The sequence below is a fragment of the Girardinichthys multiradiatus genome, chromosome 13, assembly GCF_021462225.1.
Source record: "Girardinichthys multiradiatus isolate DD_20200921_A chromosome 13, DD_fGirMul_XY1, whole genome shotgun sequence".
NCBI classification, from domain to species: domain Eukaryota; kingdom Metazoa; phylum Chordata; class Actinopteri; order Cyprinodontiformes; family Goodeidae; genus Girardinichthys; species Girardinichthys multiradiatus.
Window position 1 is genome coordinate 25,360,549 of NC_061806.1, and position 23,282 is coordinate 25,383,830.

The following is a 23,282-nucleotide window of genomic DNA, read 5'->3' on the forward strand; positions in this document are numbered from 1 at the left end:
TGTGTAAAACATTTCAGGGTCAATTATTTTGATCCCAATATCGTGTTCTGGAACCCTTTTATGTGCAAAGATCTAAATGTCATCTTATAGAGTCTATCTGAAGTAGACACTGGCCTGCTTATGTATATATCAATCAGCTTCTCCAGCTTAATAACAAAACCGCATCAAATGCATCTCTTGAATACTGTATAGTATACCAGACAGGACATTTCTCAGAAGCCATTACAGAGCAATCTCCAGCTCTGGTTTCACTTCCCATTAGCCATGCAGAAACATGACAATGCCCATGGGGGCCGACTGTGTGGCCATGCCTGGTGGGGCACACACATTCGTCAGTACTTTCTCTTCCATCGACCTAGACCTCTTATCTCGTTTTTGCAATCAAATTGTAACACTGATTGTGAACAGCATCAACTAAATAAATAGGTGTGGTATCCAAGCATTTTCCAATATTTAACTATGCAACATATTCTTAGAACAGATGTGGCTGACTGCATCAGAAACAAGAGGGGGGTTCCTCTGCACAGTGTGGAAAAGGATGCAATTTGATTTTAGTGTCTTCTGTGTCTGGATATGTATGGAAAAAAAAACTAGAGTATGGAAAGATATTTGCATCGTCACACTTTATTCTGTATCGCATTGCCTAAATGTTGTGTCTTTCCCTGTCTCTTCCGTGTCCTCTCTCAATAACCATCTTGGGCTAACCTTAAAACTGCCTCGAGCTTCCACCACTCTGCCCCCTGCTTCAGTCCCAGATTACCCATCAATCCCATTTCGTTCCCTTTAGCTCAGAGAGTCCACCAATCAGAGGCAGCATGAGGTGGAATATGATAGTAGATTGGCTGGTGGAGAGGAACAGGGTGGAGCCACCCCCTAACAACAGCAGTGAGCTGTGAAATGAGTAAAAAAAAAAAATGGGAAGAATTCACTCATCCAGTTTCGTTGTCTGCAGTGTTTAGTTTCACCCGCTTCCTCTCAGTTCTGACTTGTGACTCGTGCCAGAGCCCTTCTGTTTTTCGTTCTGCATTTCTCCTGCACACTTGTTCCAACTCAGAAAGTGCTTTCCTTGTCCAAATCCCCCCTCCTCTTCCTGCTCTGCTTGCCTGTCAGTCTGTATACGACTGCTGACAGAGCTCTGCCAGCGCTTCAGCTGTCACCCAAACGCTCACAAAAAACACACACACAGATATTTGTGTGTGTTTTTGCTGCCACTGAAGTCCGGTAGGTTGGGGTGGCTGCATACAGAAGGAAGGAAAAGTACCTACTGTTCCACACTTGCCTACACAAAAGTGCAAAACGTGCATGCCCACTTATGCACATATACACGCATTAGCAGCTCAGCTCGGGTTGAGCGGGGTCTCTTTGCTGACCTACTTCTTTATCGTCACTCAGAGGCAAATGCAGAGTCCAATCATGCTCCACATAAACTCTGCAAGAGAGCAAGTCATAAAGGCTGCCTCTCTGCTGCATAATACAATACTCAGGAACAAGAGGGGGGCCCTAACCTCACAGTCCCCTTTCTCTTTCTTCCTCCTTATGGCAGGGAAACAGCAACAAAAAAGGTGCCCTTTGTGTAGGCTGGAGGTGTTACCAAGCAGCTCCAACCTCAAGCAGCCATCTTGTCTGAATGTGTGAATGACAAGCAAAGGGGGGGACCATAAAAACTAGAGTCATGACCAGCTTTCTGGCATAATTAATTTATTTCTTACATAATATGACTAAGAACATCCAAATGTAGTATTTCCTCAAGAAGGAAGCCACACCGCAACAATACTTTATAGCTATTTACTGCTCCAACAAAAGCAAATGGCGCATCCAACATAATTAGGCATGAGCTGATGTCCTGAGATCCTTATAAAGTAATTACTATAAGAAAAACTTTAAGTTATTTACACAATGCAAAAGGTCTGAGAACTAATAAACTTGCTTGTGTTTAAAAGCAATTCCTACTCCAGCCAAAATGAATATATTTATACTCACTGCTTTATTGCAGTTACATAGACGATTTATTTGTTTAGTGTTACTTTGAGACTTGAGCAAACCTTTAGAATAAGCACCTGCTACATTTATTAGTCATTTCCAGTATGTGTTGCACAGATTATTAAACCTTTTTGCTCTTTTCTTATTTACTTATGAATGATACTAGCTACTTAATTTGTCAGGCTACCTGCTCAGGTAGTCTGCAGCTAACAGTTTGCCAACAGTGTTACCTTAAGAGTTAGGTGTAAAATCAGGCGCTCCTTTGGTTTTAACACCACAGCTCTCTTGGTTCCTAACAGCCAAAAATCTTTACAAAGGGCTGAGTTTGTATTTCTTTTAATATAGGTAAAGTGTCATTAATAGAGATGTACAGGTCACATTGTGATTAGTCAATGTGCAATAAAAACATTCAGACTCCTATAGCCAATCAACCATTATATCAGTTCAGAGTTACTGTTGGTGGTTTAAAGCCAGAAAAACAGCTGGTTTAAAACAAAGCCACCTCTCGGAGTGATGTCCAAATCCAATTCTTGAAGGCCAGTATTCTGCATGTTTCAAGGATGTACCCAAATCAGCCCAATTGGTTTAAATTTTAAAAAAGGCCTCTGCAGACACCAGCCTTCAAAAACTGAAATTTGACACCAATGAACTACAGTTGTATTAGATAAAACCGAAGTTGCAGGTAGTTTCCAGATAAAACCCAATGGTGTCCCATAAGGGTTACCATTATTAACTATTCCCATGAGGCAGCTGTGGTTTATTTCTAAGCAATGTTGAGCTCGCTCATCTTAACTGTCCGTGCTGCAGCACCTGCAGTGGAAACGGCCGAACATCCGCGCGGAAGGAGAGGTGCTTCCCAGACGTACAAAGGCTTCGACCAAAGACACAGACAGACAGACGATGCAGGAAGCCAGAAATGGGGGGGGGGGGTGCGCCTTAAAAAGCATTTTCAGCCCTGACAGTAGCTGCACTGATCACACTTACCAGCGAGAAAGTAAAGTGGTAAAGTGAGAAGGAAAAATAAATACGGAAAGTTGGGAATGGTCACAATGAACTCTGCCAGTGACATTAACGTCACCCGACATAAATCATCAATCCAACTGACGGGTTACTCGTAAATCAGCACGTATATTTATGGAAATCACATGCAAACTGGTTGTCAAGCCGTGGGCGCATCTACAGAGCTTGGACGAAATTCATTTTCTCACACACGATTATTTTTGTCACTTTCTGCACTTTAGCTCACTTATTTATGGAAAGCTTTTTGAGAATGAGGAACTGCACAAGCCAGGAGATCTCTGAGAGTGTAGGCAGTCAGGCATGACCACTTACTATACCGGTATTGTATTAAGCTATTCCATCCCTTGTCCATCCATCGATTGTTCGCTGTTTATCTGAGATTTTAATCAAGCAGCGAGAATCTACAGCTTTCTGTGGAGGATCCCAAGAAGTTCCTTAGCCAAAGGGAAATTTAGTCCCTCCTGTGAGGGTTCTAGTTCTGTCTGAGGGTCTGCAAAAATATTTGTACTAAAGTCCTTTGTAGGAGAATTCAGAAAGGTTACCAGAGCTTCCTCCATTTGTATGGAGAGAAGCAATGCAGTGCTGCCCCTCCACTACTTGTTACTCCACACTGATGATCAGGTAGCTAGATAAAGGTTGCAACACTTTTTACTTGCTTAGAAGGAAGACAGGTTAAGTTTTTTGGAAATTAAATGGCATGTCTGGTAAGCAGCCGACTGTAGGCTGATTACCGGAGCAGATAGCCTGACTAATTGACCGGTTAAAATCGCCTTCTTAAACTTGTGTCAACTGCTGATGCACTTTGCACAACTTTAAAGTCATTTTGCACATCACTGATTGGCTGCTGAATACTTATGCTACATTACATACTGTGCCTACCGTCGTTACTTAGATATTTTCTTGTTCTTATGTGATTGTATTAAAATCTGTACATTTCTTGTTTATTTGTGGAATATTTAAGTTTTGGTTTTTTTTACTCACTTGCTGATATTGAGTACTCGTCATGTAAGTGTAACTGGTATAAAGCCCCTTGAATCGATAAGTAACCAAATAAAGAGCAGAACAGCAAAAAAGCTAAATATTCTGCAATGCAAGCACCCAAAAGATACAAGTCAAGTTGGTGGATGTTTGTCCTATATCTTTGCTTAAGTCTATGTATAAAAATAAAAACAACAATAAACAATTGTAAAAGATAATAAGCACCATGTTGGATTAATTTTGCATGGGTAAGAATAATTTGGTAATTTTCTGTTTTAAATATAAGAAGTCATATCATTGTAGATTTTTGTGTAAACACCCCACTGCATTTCTGAGTGTACATGTGAAAAAATTATAAACCGTATTATTCAAGTAGCAGCAGCTGAAGTGGGGATGGGGGTGGGGGGTGTCACACATGTTCAGCTAAGAATTCTGGGCCTCATGTCAGCAGCTGACTCTGGATCTGAAACAATAAATATCTAATCCAAGTCATGTAACGAGGCCCATGTGGACCTCTGAGCTCAATAAATCAATCAGTTTCCCCATGTAGGTGACTCTCGCTGCAACACATGGAAAATAAGAATTCAGTAGGAGTTACAGCAATGGCATGCATTGTGTGCCCCCCCAGGATTTGCATAGTGAGACTAAAAAAAAAAAAACAGAATAGACGGAGTTCGGGAACGACGATGAAAAGGAAGGAGGTGGCGTGAGTCTGGTTTATTTTCCATGTACCACCATGGCTACTAGCTCTATCTGAGAGAAAATGTCAGTAGGTTAAACAGCTTAGCTGAATCCTGTACACTACCGTTCAGGGTCAATGAGTCTGTCTCCTGTGTTTTTCCAGTAATGGACACAACAATAAATGTGCAGTGCAAAGCTTAAACAATCCACAGTTTGACTTGTGATCAAGCAGCTGATCAAGGGGGAGACTGTTGCATAAGCTCATGTCGATGCTAATATTAAAAATTGAGCACAGGCAAATTATATTCCAATCAAGCTAATCAACGTCATAAGCATGCATGTGTCTGCATCATGTGCCATATTTCAGATCTCTGCCACATAGATATCCATCTACTGCAGCAAACGCAGCGCTAAAGGCGAGCCAGCAGCAGTCACGGCTTCGACAAATTCGTCTCGCCATGAAAATGAGCAGTGGATAGATTTCAGAGTGCAGCATGCCAGAACCACGGGAGGGAGACTAAATAATTATGTTCCAACAACACCATTCCCGCTCACAGAATCAACAATCAGGGTTCTAGGTAGGATATTACAGCCGAGTAAAATTAAAGGGGAGTGGGAGCGAGACAGACAGAGGAAGGGAGGCTGATTTAATGGAGATAATCAGACCTTAAAAGCATGTTTGGCTTTTTGTCTCCAAATGTGCTGCTGGGTGAGGCAACTTGCAAATATCATGCAGAAAAATATGTGCATTATTTCTATGTGAAGTAGCTTAGACAATGATGTGTTTCTTCAATCCCCAAACACCACATTTTAACCACAAAAGAAAACACTAAAAACAGTTATGGTCCATAAAGTGGTATTTTGAAGGTTAACAGGAAGTAGGCTGAGGCTAATGCAGATTGTCAGGGAAATAAGATTAGCAGTAAATGCAATGGTTAATGGAAGCTACCACAGACAACAGCTGAAACTGGACATTCACCCAGGAGACTGATGTCTGCTCCCAGTGTGGGACCATTAGCAATCAGGCAGGTTATGTTAGTCCACTTCTTTTATGTTCAGCCATGTTGATTAGATTCATTCACACATCTACTTGGTTCAGTCCAGTGAAAAAAAAAAAACATACCTTACCAAAAAAAACACAACCACCACAAACAACTTTCTTTCACTCCAAAAGAGAATGCTAACACAAAAAAACATCTCACACTTTGTCAGAAAGTCATTGTAAATGATTAGTCATCCTGCTAGCCAACACAATTGTGACATTTGTCACAGTTCATTTACAAGTGAAAAGACAGAGATAAAAAAAAAAAACTTGAAACAAAGTGTGGCGATTTTAATTAGCTTGTAGAATTTAATTTTCAGTAAACATTTGGCCAGAAAAATACACCAGAAGAAAGGTGACGGCGTTGACACAGAAAGCAACCCGCGAAAGAAGAGGCTGTTTAAAACAGCATAGATGCTAGGGTTAGTACAGCTACAACAAGCTGCAGTTACAGAAATTTTGAATTAATATAATAGAAGTTAGAAAGGTATTTTGGAAACTAACATCTAATAGTCACAACAAATCAGTACTAAGTCAGAACGCAAAAGCACTGCCCATTAAACATCTCACAGACACGTTGAGGTTCTACATCTGAACTGAGAAGCTAGATGAAATTGTCTACTGAATGGAATCAGTTGATTTTCAGCTTAATTTGCCCTGTCTTCAAAATATAGTCTTCTTCCAACCCCTGAGTGTATGTAAATGCTTCCAAAACAGAGACAGACAACACCACCCTTCTGTGTGGAACATGCTACTGAGGAAATATGTGTCAAAAATTGCATTGTTTGCATCAGAGAGAGTTTTAAAATGAAGTGAGGTGTAAGAAGCTACTTAAAATGAACCTGCATTTTTTAACTGAAGTCCCTTCAGTCTTTCACAGAGGACCACACTTTGGCAGGGGCTGCTCTTCACACCTTCATAGATGTGTCACTTGTGCCTCACATTTTAAGCTATGAAAAAGAGCAGTGATTTGCCACAGGAAATCAATGTGTACCTGCCTTGTAGAAGTTTTTTTTTAAACTGGTCAAAGGGGTAAACTGACAAAGAGACAAAGTCAGCAGATAACAGGAAGGATGAATATATTACAGCAAAGTTGCTACAGTTTATCTTTTTGAGATCTCAACATCTTTATGGAACCTTTGCTTTGAAAAACTAGGCAGCGTTTTTAAAATCTCAGAGTTAAGGTAAAAATCTGCATTCTCTAGGGAATACACAAGTAGACAAATGCTTACAATTAGTAATGCTATTTATGATGCTAATGGCCATTTAAAATATGAAATTAAATCAATCAATCAAATTTCTTTTTATAGTGGGGTGTTGTCTCTGATTCTAATTTAACCAGTTAATGAAAGCTCAAGCCAGAAAGGCAAGAAGGAAATATTCTGGGAAAGTTTTTCAGGAGAAATCTGAATCAACTAAATTAAGCAGAGATCAAAAAGCCACAAATCTATGATCAGTGCATCTCTAATCTGAACCATTTTCCTATTTGTTTTCTGCATCCAACATTTAGGCTGCGTGTTTGTGTCTCAGTGTGTTTTGTTTTACATAAATGCAAGTTTTGGTCTAGTTGAGAAAGGTTAGGAAACAAAGCCAGGGCTAATGCAAGAGAGGCCCGGAGCATTAGGGCTTACACTCCGAGATCCTGATAACTGTGAGTGTCTGCACAAAGAAAACAGACAAGAATTAATTAAATGATTTTCAGCTTCTAGTTTGGGACCAAAACCTGAAATCTTTTCCCCCTTGATTTATGCACTTAAAATCTCAATCATTAAAACTGAAACGCTTTATTGCTTTAAGAGGTCAAGGAAAACAAACCATAAAAGAAAAAATAAGCATTTTAAAAAAAATTCAAACTTGCAGCAATGTGATAGCAGAAAGCAAAGGAGGAAAAGAAAGAGGTAATTAATTACAGTCCTGAAACAGTGGGGACAAAGAATGAAGTTGATGCAAGAGGGACAATTAGACGGCATCCGTGGAGCTACACAGGACCGATGCACTCCCAGTTTTACAGCAGCTACTGGCGCTAGGGCTGGAGACCAAAGAGGAAGCAAGAAACGGGAAGCAAACCAAATTATTTTTAGGCTAAGACAGGGAAATATTTCATGAAATGTCAACATTACAATAGAGTAAACATAAGCTACAATGAACGATTAGCCAATTGAGTACCCAACATTTAGTCTGATTTTAAGTCACATGGCTTGCTAATAGTTTTCAAAAGATGACAATGAACAAGCATTCTTACAAACAGCACTACTGCATCTATAGAGATTCACTAAACAGGAATAAATCATGGGGTTTTCTCTTTTGCTTTTTAAACATAAAAAAAGGCACAAAGGGACTATTCCCTCAAAAATCTCAAGAGATAAAAGGGAAATTCAACATTTATCATACGGGTTTTTCCTTTCGTTTTGTTTTAAGCTGTAAGCAACAGGCTGAAGATGTTTTGACTCAAAAGGAGATACAAGTCACAGTCATTCATTTAAATAGTTTACCGACATACAAACAGAAAATTCATCCCCTGGATCAGTCAGTCATGAGAACAAAGCAGCTTAACATTAAATTTAGCTAATTTAAGTTTCAATTAAATGTATCCATAACCGTACGGGTTGCTTTTCCGGCCAATGGAACATGACGACAATTGAAAACAACTGTCATGTGAGACTTTGCGCTATGACTAATCTGAAATTCCACTCTCAATTTCTGCGTCTGAATGATGAGGCGGGTGGTTCAGAATGAAAATAATTGTCAACAATGGCAAATTAAATCAAAAGGCTCACTGTCAGGAAACGGTCCGCCTACCCAAACTGCGATAGTTAACAAGTTTCTTGTGACTAATTTTGTTTTATTTCAGAATTCGTCACAACATCTGGGCGATACGAGGAAAACCGATGACTAAATGAAGAGCCGTATTGGCAAAAGTATGTTTTCAATTCTCTGAAAGTAGGTGATTTTCTCAATTTTAGCACATTCTGTTTTGCGTTATCAGATTTGTCTTTGGGAGGTATTCTTAGGAATTTTTTTAATTAATATTAATTATACCAAAAACTTTGTGCGCAAACTGAAGGATGTTTGCCTTACTCTGAAATCTCATTAACGTATCCGTTTCCATTCAAACCTGTGGGTGAGTAGGTGGGTGGGGAGATATACGAGTCCCCTTACTGACACAGACACTCTTCTATACATTAGGCAGAGTGGTAAACGGTTACCGTTAAACATCAAAGCATGAAATATTTTTGCAAGTAACAAATCATTTTAGTTTACCTTAAAAGTTTCTATGTCCTTTTTTTAAAATGTGTGATAGACAAATTTAGTCGATCAATGGTTAGCTCATTTCCTATTCGCATTTGAAAACAATTAAACCTCAAGACTCTGAAGCAATACAAGAGTCTTTGAGGTGATTGTCTGAGGTATATCTCATACAAATGCCTTACATGGAATGTCGTCACTGCAGATATTTTCACGCAAGATTGTGCCTAATTAGATTATCGGTGTCCTCTCTGGGTTCGCTTCTCAACGATCTGCAAATTCCAGGCCTGGCCCACAACCCCCGGGGCCGTGTGATGTTTGATCCGGGGCCAGAGGAGGACAGCCAGACATTCAAGCTCAGGCCCTGGCGCCCTTCCCTCGGTGCAGCTTGCACTATAGCTCCCTGCTGTGAGGCCTGGAGGAAATCACGCTGCCGTCAGAATTGTAAAAAAAAAAAAAAAAAAAAAAAAGGCTCTTATGTATTGAGCTGGGGTTAAAGCAGGGGGAACAATACGTTTTACACCCAGCCGGCTTGTCTCTGTGGAAATGTTTAAGAAGTACCTATTGCTCTGCGAGAGAGAAAAATCAATAGGCAAAAAGGAAAGAAAAAGAATCAATACTGCTTTACTGACTTACCAATTCATACTGTTCTAAAAAATACTTTCCATCTACAGGAATAAACCTATACTTAAGTATACTCCTTTAACCAAATTACAAAAGAAAACCCTAACAATTGAGTAAATACAAATGTTACAGCAAAAAGGAAGATTAATTATTTGGGAAGACCATTAAAGATGCACAAGATCTTGACTAAATGCAACAGCAGACAAATAGAGCAGCCCGGTGTGGAAGAAATGTGTATTTAGAGATCCACACGTAAAATAAAGAAATTGTTCATTCTGGCTCTTACAGATCCACAATTTTCAACAACACGTTCCCTTCCCATAAACACTTTTCAGCATAAAACACGTTCTTATCCAGTGAGATTTTACTGAAACATGACATAAAGCCCCTCCACCTCATCTGTTTGCCAAATCAGAAGAATGGCCATTGGAAATCAACAGCGGCCACCCAACTGTTTTGCCTTCCTGGCTGCATCTGCTTTGAAGTTAAAAACTATTTAATGGAATTTTTTACAAATTACAAAAGGGTGCAACAAGTTCTCCTACCAAAATAATCCTTTTGTCTTACAAAGCATTTCCCAGTTGTTGTCAGCATGTGACTTTCTCTGGTTAAAGAAGAGTAAACTATTATGAATAGGGCAGAGTGATATTAGGAAAACAAGCAATATGCAGTAAATAATATTGCATTGTATACTTTTCATGCAGCATTAAACAAGAAGTGTCACCAAGTATATTCCAGGCATAGAGAGGCTGAATGCATAGTACTTAAACATCTGGCTAACACCTATTGCACTCTAGCCAGTTCTTTGCGATATGCATTGTGAGTAAAGTAATAGTGCATTAATGAGAAATGTGCTATGAAATGTGAAGACCTAGTTATGAAAGTGTATATGGTAAGATGACACACCGAATCTGTTTGAGACTATTCTTTGAAGTAAGAAAATAAAAATGTAGTGGCTAGCTAACCATTAGCCAGCACCATGAGAATTTAATGACTAGCTAACACTTATCTACCAACAACTATAAAGCTAGCATCTGCCTGCTAGCCATTGTCAATGCCTAAGTAAATGGTCTACTTCACATATTCGCAGTAAATCTGCAATGCTTTTAAACTCTAGTTTAGACAAATTAAACCAGAGATGGTTTGTTCTCCATTGAATGGAAAGAAAGAACCAATTTCAATTCTATTTCTGGCAATAGGACCATCTTAGAATTAAACAAGTATACAAATCTTAATATACGGACTGCTTAAACATTGACTGGAAGTATCCTACTCTGAAATATAGTCTGTGATTTAGGAATTGGCTGTATTTGTAGACACAAAAAAATTAAAATGAGTAATAGTTTTCCTAAAATATTATAATTTCATCTTGTTCTCACACATCATCTGTCTCATGAGTTGGAAGAATCTATACAACCCTAGAAATTGTAGATAAAACTTTATGAAAAAAAAGAAACATTATGTTCTGAAGTAATAAAGTAGGATATGATTCAGCGGCCAAAGCAGAACGGTGCCAAAAAGGAACTGAACTCAAAATCCGATAGCTTATTGGTGGTAAGGGACAAACTGCTCCATCGTGAAAGAAATAGTTTATAGATTACTGTTCTTGGTAGAAAGCTTGTCAGATTGTAACACATAAGAGCATTTATGAGTGTACTCATAGCAAGATTATTGTGATTCCCGCACTGAACTCAAAATTCTGTCTAATCAGCCATTTTCATGGAAGATACAACAAGTCAGCATTTATCAAAGCCAGAATATTGTTGGGATTTCCTGATCTTAGAAGCACAGTTAAACGTTTCACATTATGCAGACACGTGGGTTTGACAGCAAATCTGTGACATTTTAGGCACGGAGGAAAGCGTGTTAGAGAGGGAGATCAATACTTGACTGAGCCTCTGCTCTACTGCCTCATCCCTCGAGGCTTAATTCGCTGGATGTTTAAAGACGAGCGAGTCACAATAGGGGATCAGATGGGATTGACCACGGGATGAAAATGTGAGGAGTGTTTATTAAACCGATGTCGCAGAGACGAGAAGCGGTGGGTGAAGGTGAGCGGAGATCGGTCAAGAGGTTGTCCAAGAGACACCAGTAATGGTTATTAACAGCTAATGCCCGTCTAAGCTGCAATTGCCTGGCGATACAAAAAGGCTGGTAAAGAAGCTAATACCTCCTCTTAAAGCTTTAGAGCATAGGAACCTGAATTTTGAGCAAAACAAGCACCAAAAGATTGGTCAGAAGCAGAAATAAAATAAATGTAGTGCTTTAAGAAACATATAGGTTAAAAAATAAAAACTAATCTTGTTTGACCCTAGAATTGCTGAATTGTCCTTCAAGGGCCTCTATAAAGCCCACAAGGCCAAAGCAAAGACAAAGCTAAAGTGTTGATTCAGCTTCATGGGGATCCTGAACCGATAAGCAGCGGCAACCATCCACACACACACATATGCATGCACACACACAAATATGGATGAGTGAGCATGTGTGTCCGCAGACATACAAACACATGCAAGTAGCCTTTCAGAGCCTGACCAGCTGTCCTATCCCTCCCACCCTCCCGTCCCCATCCAAACCTACGGGAGACCGGAGGACATAAATCACTCGAAGAAGACGCACACAGAGGGAAAAACAAGTGGTGTACGTGATACACACAAACCTACAGCGCCGAGTCCAAACTTGCCTTGCATTATCTACTGGAGCATATGCAGTCAAACACACCTATGTAAGCTGATACACACACATTGTATAACAAAGAAGGTCACACCCAGTTTTATGGCACTGCGCATGCAAACCATGTAGTTTATACGCGCATGATAATGCTAAGTTGGCTCTAAAGTCAACTTATCTCACCTACTGACTCCAGGTGTACACATAATGACCTTTGCAACGCATGTGGTGTGTGTGAAATGCAGAGATGAAGCTTGGTGTGAGCAGCTGATAAGCAGAAAGGTTGTACTGCATCACAAGAGACTGGGCTGTGCATTACATAATGTGGAAAACTTAAGAGAGTGGAGGTTACTTATGTTGATGAACCTCCTTTGGTCGTCCAAACTGAAGCTGCCAGCCTGAGAGCACCAGTACTGATGCAGTTAATGCTCCTGGCAAAGGCACATATTATAGGCAACTTTCCCACAAACTTACCCCCTCTCAAAATTAAATATTTTTCCAAACTCAAACTTCTAGGTTTCTCAACGTGGTTTTCTAAGATTCTGGACATTTGCTTACAAAATATTCACTTGGCTTCTAATTCAGCTGAGTTGTGAAGGGCTGTTTTACTGCTTTTGTTTAGCAGAAAAATCTTAGAATATAGGATAACTGTCAATTGTGATTCTTTTTTTTCCCAATTAATCCATAAAAAAAAAAAACTGTTAATAGTTTAAAACTCTGATCCAGAACCCTCTATAACCCAACCTCGTGGCACTAAGGTGCTATGGTAATCACGTAAGCGTCGCACGTAATCACGTAAGCGTGGGTGTCACACCACCCACCCTTATAACAGCTGTATCTACCTAATCAGCTTTGTGACAATTTGATTTTAACAGGACACAGACCTTCATATTTATTTACAGATGTTTAAGTAAAAGAGGTGTGCCCAATTTATGAAAAATAGAGTCAGACCTATTCTCAGGAAATACTTCTTACAACAATTTTCATCATAAGCCTAAAGAAACAGCGAAATACAAGACTTTGTTCATTTCTGACAGTTGTTTTTATAAAAGGAAATTATTTGTATGACGTCAATGGGGCATTAGTTGCTCATAGGGTTGGTTATATTTTATTGCTCAGTTACAAAGTCTACTGTTGTAAGAGAAAGATAAAAATTACATTTATAAGTAATTATCTAATATATAGTCGAAACATTATGTTCACAGTTGCTAGCATAACCATATTGGCAAATCATTTGTGGTTCAAATGGTTGCTTTTTTAATCTTTGAAAGAGTGTGTATTTATACAAAGGTTATCACGAAGACAAAAAAAGTTGTAATGTGGTAAGTCAAACATAAAAAACATAATGGAGTAAGGAATAAAATCCTGGAACCGCAAACCTTTTTCTTGCTTATCCACTTTTGGAAAATAAAAAAATTCCATAATTTTCAAGACTGCATAGGAGCACTAAGTGGGCAGGCCAACTCTACTCCCCAGAAATTTCTCTGGCAGCAGCGACTGAGCAGAGCCAGAGGGACGCAAGGCAGGGCCTGCAGCGTGGGAAGGCTGCTTCCTCACATAAACTAAGACAAGTGATTGTCCACACAACTGCCAAATTTTATTATTAAGCATGTGTCACTAAATAAGAAGAGATAAGACGTTCGGCTACATCTTCTGTGTTTCCCTAGATCTGAGGTTTGTTTTGCTAATTTTTTTAATCCTTTGGAAGTCAACATGATGGATTTGTGTCTTCTTGGTAACTGATTCTCTTCTGTGCTGATGAATATGACAATTATGGAAAAACTGACTAAGCAAAAACAGACATATGAGGATGACACCTATTTCATAACTGTCTTTCACATGTGCCACGAGGAGAGTAACCATAGTGAACGTATGGTAGTAAAATAAACAGGCCGTAAAACACCTCGTCTGCCAAAGTGCACTCAGCTTTGCCCTGGTAGCCATAGTGACAAAGGGGTTACAAAGTGAACCCTGCCATGTTGCACACGTGAGGAGGAGAGAGCTTAAGAAAGAAGAATTTGCATTGAAACATAAAGTTAAATGAAGCGCACCGCGGCTAAAGCACAGTGAAAAAACAACCCCGCGACCCTCTTCTTCACGGGTCCGCATGAGGCCCACATTTCATTTGGGCAGGCCAAAGAACGCGATAGTGAGACAGAGGGACACAAAGATAAAAAGGGGAAAAGCAGAAGGGGGGGGGGGGGGCTCAGTCTGCCTTCGCACTACCCCGTTCTGCCCCTGGTCTCTATTTTTGTTTCCTCTTTTTGTGCGAGCTCCAGCGCACACACTAACAGCTCAGTGGATTTTCAACTTGGCCCTCATCAGTTGTAGGCCTGATGAAAAAAACACTGACAGCCTCTTTACATTTGTAAAGGCCCCTGCAGCAGCTGGGCTTGTCTCACACACACACACACAAGTTCTGAATCAGAGGCCTAGCCCCGGCTTGGGCCTACATGAAGAGACGACTCTGCACAAAATGGCCCTGGCCGTACTGAACTGCGCTCTGCACTGCAACTCTCGCTCATTCAAATAAGCACACACACAATGTGTGTCATGTTTTGTTAGACAGAACAACACTACCCACATCAGTCCTTGATACCTCATTCATGACTAAGTTTTTACCATTTAACTGGATGCTTTGTAGGGAAAAAAAAAACAAAACCAAAAAAAACCTAAGAGTAGCACAAATCTGGATAAAAAGATGGGCAGTGTATTTTTCTCTAGGGGGGTATTAATGTGTCTAATCATAACCATAGCCAAGCCCTGTTTGCCTTAATTATATTTTAAATCATTCTAAATTTTAATATCAGTCACAGACAGCAAGTGTTTGTTGGGAGCACAAGGTGGGGGTTAAGGGGCAACAACACACACTTGTGTTTCGGGGGAAATGGTTAAGCCAAGCATGAATAATTATCTTACGCTAATTAGGGGGAGGCGAAGGGAGGGAGGAAGGGTGGAGTGATCTGTATGGGCCATGAGTCCCATCTCAAAGCCTGGAGAGGGACTCCTCGAGCAGGAATCCACAAGCTTGGTGAAAACAAATGCATCTTTTAAAAGGCCTGTTATGGTGTAAGGCAGAGACTGTGCATCAACCACAGCTGCAAAAAAAAAAAAAAAAAAGCCCAAACCTTAAAAAAAAAAAAAAAAAATACGTCATTTATAGAAAGGGTGACAATAGTTATTCTATTCTGGATGAAGTTTAAATTTGGATTTAAGTGAAACATCATTTCCTGAAGCATCCGGTTTCCATTTCTGCAAGGGGGAAGATTTACACACAGAGCCTGTTTAAAAACTTTATCTCTGTTATAATAAACTACTCCTTCAGCAAACAGCAGCAAGGTTTAATTAAACTATCATGAATGAAGCTGCTCGGTCACAGCAGAGTGTATCAAGTAACTACATTATGACCCAAAGAATAATAATAATAAAAAAAAAAGATCAAGCTGCTCTTGTGTCAGCCTTTCCGAACATCTGTCTCCTTCAAGCCGCCCTACATTTGCGCTGCTTTCCAATAAAAGCCGATACATCAGCACATTGTGTTACTGACACCGAGGTGCTGAAAGGAAACAAAAAACATCTGGTGGCCATAAGAGGTCATGCATGCAGATGTGTTAAATCCTTATAAGAAGAGTTTGTGCTTTTTAACGCTTGCCTAAAAAAAAGAACTGGTAAATTCAAACTGCATGGTTCCAACTTTAAAGTTAGTGAGGTCACTCTTTTATTATGACAATTATAAAGGTAGAAATCATGAAGCTATAAACTGAAAAACAGTCTTAAGGAAAATATGAGTGCTGGTGATAGAGCATTAATGTTTAAACTCTTGAAGGCATTTGCCATCCTAATCCTTATCAGGTGAGGCGTTGGATGTGCATGTAGAAAACTAATTTGCATCAATTTGTAAACAATGAACCCTACATCTGACTAAATCTTAAACCTCGAGCACATCATACGCCCCTCCATTGTTTTTGTTTGTTCTGTGTTGCCACATATAGGTCTGACATAGTTAATATCACATTTGAGTCAATTTGTATAAATTGATGAAGACATTTATAGAAACGACACTGTGTTAAAAAGGATACAAAAGATAATTTTGTAGATTCTCTATGTTCATGTAGACAAGGTCCTAAAGGCCCTGAAATTTATGTTTACCCAACTAAAGACCAATTGAAATTCGAAAAAGGTGTCGCACATCAGAGTTTTACACTGTGGATTTGGAGATGTTCATAACATGTGTACGATCTATAATGACCCTGCTGGGTTCCAGTCCACACTTCCTATGACTCCGCAATGATTGCTTGATTTCTGAAAGCTCACACTGCGACCAAATTGAGCCCTATTTTGCGGCTTCAGAATTTAACGGTTTTGTTTTACTTTTCAAATAATGATTTAATGGAATTAATTTGCTCTATTCGGCTGCATACTAAGGAGAACAGTTCAGCAAAGTATTGTGATAAAATGTTGTGGCCATCCCTGGTTGATAGGGCACCAAACTGGAATCAAGAACCGGTTATTGTAGAGAACTGGGTGCCAGTAGTTCAGTTCATTGAATCTGCCTGCCTAACTATTCTGCCTATCGGTTCCACCAAAGGGTGACGCATTTGAGTTACAAAGTGATGCGCATGTTCTGTGTTTTGGTTCAGAACATATTCAATGCCATCAAGGCAGAAGTGGTCCAAAGTGTAGTTGCATTTCACAAATACAATGGCCATTTGCAACACGTGAAGAGCACAGCACAGCGTCTTCTGCTTTAAGTGTCCCAGGTAACGTTACCGCCTCCAGGCCCTTTGATTGTAATGTTAGCCCCATACCGTATGAATAATCTCCATCTCATATCAACATTTAGTTGACGAGGAGCGCCAGATGTTGGTTTTCATTGAGTTAAATGACAGCGGCGAAAATAAATAAATGTCACACAGTGGTGACTAGATTTGTGGTGAAATGTTTGAACCCTTTTGTCACGGGTGAAGCCCCTGAATTTCAGTAGGAAATGTTGCTACATATTGATTGGCAGGGCTAGAACAGAAAATTACAGTTGTCAAAATGTTATTTTAACCAGTACAGTTTTATTTATTCCAATTACAATCAGTAGGGAGATGACAAAGACTCTCAACTCAAAAATACCAACCCCACAAGTAGAGACAGTTTAACGGACCTGAAGAATGCCACAAAGCCAGCCATCACACCTGATGGATAGAAACGTTTTACTTAAGACTATTTCCTCATTGTAACATTGCACTCTGTCAGGGAAGGTCAAAATAAGGAAATGTCCTCAAAACCAAAGCAGTTTACAATTTACAGACAGGGACAGCTGTGGCAAAGTAGACTCTGGGCATCTGTGAGGAGTTTGGAGTAAAAGAGAAGGTTATGGAAGCCCCTCTGGATAGCAAACAGATGTAGCTGTGAAAAAGCTGAATATTATCAAGCTTTCATTTCTTGCATACACGCTAAGCCTTGAAGCTCAGAAGCTCTAAAGCTGCAATACAATTTCCAACTGGGGAGCAAGGATTTGTTCTGTGTTTGTTCCCTAGTGGCAAAAATAGTCATCAAGGAGAAGCAGTAGCTTCATGATTAGAATCAAATACAGCCAAAATGTAATTGAACAGATTAGGATCAATCTAAAATAATAAAATGCTTTGTGTCTGCATGTATGGTTAAGCAGTCATACCTAAATACACTAAAGTTTATTCATATTTCATCTCCTTTTCCCCTGAATTTGTATTGTCTGTCCTCCATTTTAAACATCAGACTGAGGATATCCAAGCATTCCTGGAGGAAACAACTGTGTTAGACCCTAGGTTTAAATCCAGACATGATGCGGGTGAAATCTGGGACAGGGTCAGGGCAGTGGCAGCAAACAGAGGAGGCATTTCAATTTGAAAATAGCTTTGCTTGTAGCAGATTTCTGTTGTGAGACCTTTTCTTGTTGCTCACAGGTTCACAGGATGGAGAGACGCAGAGGGAGGCAGAAGAGCATGAAGAAGAGGACTATGTAAGTCCTGTTCTTTCTTGGTAAAGGATGAGAAAAAGAGTGGATTATTACACCACTTGATTTCAAATGTTGTGATTATGTGTGTAATTTCAGATGCCACCCATAAAAACACCAAAACAGAAAGCCCTGGAAGAACTTTTTGAAAAAGAGGACAGTGAGCTTTTGTCCCCCTGGGTCTCTGTAACACAGAGTGGAACAAGAAGTCCAACCAAATCCAACCAAGGACAGTGCCACCCTATGGTGGGGGAAAAAGAATGAAAAACTGCTAATGTTATCAACTTTGGCTGAGAAGCATCTCTGTGACTATGCATCCTTCACCCCATCTGAGAGGTTGTTTTGCACAGCTGGAGAAACCCTTAGCCCTCAAAGATCTTGTATCCTTCCTGAAAAGCCAAACATGCTGATGTGCAAAAGCTGATAACTGCAGACGCACATCGTGTTAAAATGTTCATTTGACAGAGCCAGCTTTAATTTTGTTCAATCAAACACAAAATACTGATGCAAACTTTAAATTTAAGAGTTAGTGCAAGCAAACCCATTTGTACTATATTTTATTCCCTAACTCAATTAGAGAATCGAATCGATAATGACATCAGTATCACTAAATTCTTATCAATTCACATCCCTAAATGTAACATGTGCATCCAGTGGGTGTCATTTAAAGCAACCGAAGTGCAACAAACTTTAAATCTCCAGTTATTGAGGGCCCCCCTGCAAGTGTGTGGAGAAAAAAAAACCACACTATCTTAACATATTCACGCATTGAAAGGAGGCAGATATGCGTCCAAAACGCGCAAAGGCGCGAGTTAAAAAGCCAACAGCAGGCGGAATAGTTCCGTTTCACAAGCCCCCCTTCCCCAAAAATTCACCAGAAAGAAAATGGTCGCTTCGTGCATAAGCCTCTGCAATGCGACTGAACTGAACACAGTCTCTTTTAAAAAAAAAAAAAAAAAAAAAAAGGAGTGGATCATTTAGGAACACGGCGTCCAAACACCTTAGAGCGATTACAGCAGCGGTGTTTAACGTGAATAACGCGGCGAAACACGGGTGAGCTGAGCCCCTCGCTGTAGCATTACAGAAAAAAATGGAGTTGTGCCGCTGCGACATACATCTACTCCTCCACAGAGGTCACACGAAGAAGATGGGAGAAAAATACAGAGCATGGTGGGGTTTAAGTGTTTAAATGCACCACCACTGCAAACAAGCGCGTCCACGCATCGTGTTTTACGAGTTGGAAATTGGATGAATGCGCAGAATTGCATGAGCCTCTTTTCCTGCTACTAAGACTGACTATGGAGAAAAATTAAAGAGCCACAGCAGTCCGGCGAAACGTGTCACCCCTGCAGCGAAACAATAATAATAATAATAATAATAATAACCAAACACATCCTCTTCCGAAACGGTCCCTTTACGCGGTTTTCCGCAATGAGAGCCGCTTTAAGTGGTGAATAATTCGCTGCGAAGATAGAAACGCTCAGCATGGGACGAAATGGAAGCCGAGCTATGGCCGACAGGCTCGTCTTCTCCGAACGGCGAGGAGCGAACAAAAAAAAGGTGGAGGGGGGGAAAAGAGCCCTTTCTTCAAACGTGTTTGCAAGATTGTTACCATTTAAAACATTTCCCGGCCTTACGTCACAACACAGACACAGAGGGCATCCCTTCAGTAGAGGGAAAACGAAGCGAAAAGAGCGAAACAGTCCACCTGGAAGCAAAGCAGAAAGCCCTAAAACATGTCTGATGTCGAAGAACCCGCTGGAGCTCAGGCACTAAATAAACCGCACAGTCTCTTTAAATCATAAACATATCGCTGTTTACACTTAGATGCGGTGCATTTTTGAGACCGATAGTGCATGATTGTAACCTTCACAGCCCAGGATCAAAAAGTTTATGCGTTTTCACGAAGGCAAACTTGAATAGATTCCTGCGAGCATTTCAAGCAAAACACAAATTCTACTTACGTATTTCTTCTGGATGATATTCCTCTTAGGTCTTTCCTTGGTCATTATGCAATCCTCCAAAAGTAAAATGTTTGGTTTTCCTTCGCTCTCGTCACCCCGGGGCTCCACCAACAACTGACTATTTAAATCCCCGGCTCTGAAAGGGAAAAAGCTCGCTGGCTTTAGCAGATTCCTTCCTGTTCGCTGTTTCTCCTTATAGCTTTGTGTATAAATCCCACGATTCAAGGTTCGGCGACGAGCAGAGACGCACTGGACCCGAACCCATTCAGGGATAACATAGTCAAAAAAAGCGAAAAAAACAAACGCACAACAATAAGTTCCATTCGCCCGAACGACTCGGCTTCTCGTCTCTCTCTGTCTATCTCTATCTCTCTATCGCTCTCTCTGTCTCTACGCACATGAATACCGCTGAAGGTGTTTAAATGTCGCCGAGTCACACCTTTGTTTAAACGTGTAACAGCGACGGGGGGTGAAAATGAATAAATAAAAAAATGAAAACAAATAAAACGTTTGCCGTCGGGTCTTTTCTGAGCTGGAGCCTGCGTTCGTAGAGAGAGCTCTCCAGCGTCATACTGCTCTGCTGACAGAGAGCAGCTCCTTTCTTCCAGGCCTCAGCCTATCACACACCCCCTCCCCAGCACTCAGCGGCAACTTTAAAACTCACACGGAGACAACCCCCAGGTAGCTGCTTTGCATGCTTGCAACCCCCACCAAGCTGTTTTTTGGTTGGTTTTTTTGTTGTTGACGAGATAAATCACAATTTAGTCAACTTTAGACCTTCTGACAGGGTTAAGCCCGCTGCAGTATTTCAAATATATATGAGTCAAAACAATAATGTTGAACATTTCTCTCTCTGATGTATCTTATTGATAAGGTTTGCAACACATATGCGTATTTAACAGCAAATCCCATCCCCTGCAACCTCTAACCGTGAGGTTAAACATTAACCCTCATAGTGAGAGGTTACTTTTATGGAGTAATCTGCTCTTAAAAAGATTCATTTAAACTATGTTAATAATAGCAGCTGTGCATAATAATTCCAAAACACTATTTCCATCTAAAAAACATAAATAAGTGGGTTTTGTTATGCTGTTTTTGTACTGGAAAGTTGGAATTTCTGAATTCCAAATCAGAAAAGTCAAATAAACTTAGAGTTCCTACTTGAATAATCGGAGGTTTCTGGTCCACCTCTGAAAATATATTCAGTGTGGATGAGAAACACAGTGAAAGTCGCAAGAGGAAAAATGTTTGTTCTTCTGATAGGATGTTTTATATTAAACCAGTGTTGTACTTTTTGTTTCTGACCATGTTCAGAAGTCGTAATTTTGTGTGATCCTAGTTAGAAGCAGGCGTAAAATCAGCAAGTTCCACTGAAGTTGGAGAACTTAGAAAATCTGAGCTCCCCGAGAATGGTCTCCCATAGTTGGAGTTCTGGCTTGGAAAATCAGAGGTCTTGGGGAACACATACCTCCAGTTGTACTTCTGACTTGGTAAGTTGGAGGGCTCCTAGATCACCCCCCACCCCAGCAGTTGGAGATCAAACTTGAAAAGTTTGAGGATTCAAAAAAACACCTCCCCTTATGTTTGAATTCTGGAGATGAAAACCAGATTTCCCCAAGTAGGTTGTTCTGCCCCCTAAACATGTTTGCAAATTGTTACCCAAATTTTGCTGTTTAACCTTTAAGCATTAAAAGCTCCACTATCATATCTATTATGTATTTCCATAAGAACAAACATGTGTCTCTGACATATTAGTTTTAGGTTTTAGCAAAAACCTAAAACAGACATACAAATAAAAAAAAATGTATTTGTATGTCTGCCAAAGGCCCCAAACCCAAGCTCCCCAACCCTAGAATTTTAAAATTCCAAGTTGGAGGCCCAGAAAAATTTTATGTATCTATGTAGACTTGAAAAATATTGGCAACATTATGACCTTAAGGCCAATTTTACCCTTGAATGATATTGCTTTGAGCACTTAACATAGACTGGAAACCAAAGCAACAGTAATACCGTTTTTAATTATCTTTGCATGTCTCGGAAATGAGACTCAGACCCCTAATAATAATAAACCTGAGGTCCAAATTTCTAAAACATGCAGATAAACTGGCAGAACCCCCAGATCATAAACTGCCAGTTAACTGTGCTGGTTAACTCATTTTTTTCTTGTACTACTGCCATGAGTTTGAACTGCATGTTTCTTAGAAAATTGTGTGAATAACATTTTAATAGATCATGACTGTTGTCTCTTACAGACTAATAACACAAGAATTATTTCAGTACCATTGTAATAAAGTACATTTGTATAAAAGCAACCTTCCTTTTAACAATGCTTAATGATCTTTTCTGCTGGGCTTTACCAGGTAAATTTGTTTAGTAACTAAACCCGTTTTCACATCTATTTCTTTGTCTTCAAGCCATATTTTGTTGACAACCCTTTAAGCTCACCTATAGCTCTACAATGATACACATGTGCTCACAAAGATAAAGCCATCATTACAGGACCAGCAAAAGTGAAAGTACCACCGCCAGTTCCTCCCCCCCCGTTTCACACCTACTCGCCAAATCGGATCGTGACTTCCTGTTGCACGAGTTAGTTTGAGAGCCCCCAATCTGCATCATAACACTGATGTGGGAAGAAGCCGTCTCAGGTCCAAAGTCTTGGACATGAATAGCCATGCAGCATTTACTCTCAGATTTTCTGAAATGAGTCAAGGTGTGCAAACTTGAACAAAAAGATGAAACAGTTTCAGCCTGTTTTTTATGGGTGAGGTGGATATCCTAGAACGAGACATGACCTTCATTGAGTTTTCATAATATATGACCACAAATGCTGCACTGTAATTCCTTTTAGGACTGACACTTCTGCTTTATTTCCCCTTGTCGATTTTCCTTATGTTCATGCACACACTGCAAAATATGCGGTCATGGTGCAAGAATTGGACAGAAAATTAGTAAAAAAAAAAAAAAAAAAAACTGCGCGTAGAGGAAGTTTAACTGAGGAACAGGATTCAAGAGGGAACAGGAGATATTTGAGCAAAAAGGATTGTATCTCGCTGTAGAAACATACTTTTTTGAATGTATTATTCAAGTTTTGTAG

The 23,282-nt window shown here is 40.0% G+C and overlaps 1 protein-coding gene across 1 annotated transcript in view; it reads right to left on the reverse strand.

Annotated features, from left to right (window-relative positions):
* Window positions 1–20,757, reverse strand: part of jarid2b (jumonji, AT rich interactive domain 2b) — a 121,820-nt gene extending 101,063 nt beyond the window's left edge. The window contains exon 1 of the mRNA XM_047384821.1: window positions 20,186–20,757. Within this exon, the coding sequence (XP_047240777.1) occupies window positions 20,186–20,230 (45 nt within the window). The 5' untranslated portion in view covers window positions 20,231–20,757. The remainder of the gene's footprint in view (window positions 1–20,185) is intronic.
* Window positions 20,758–23,282: the final 2,525 nt, after the last annotated feature.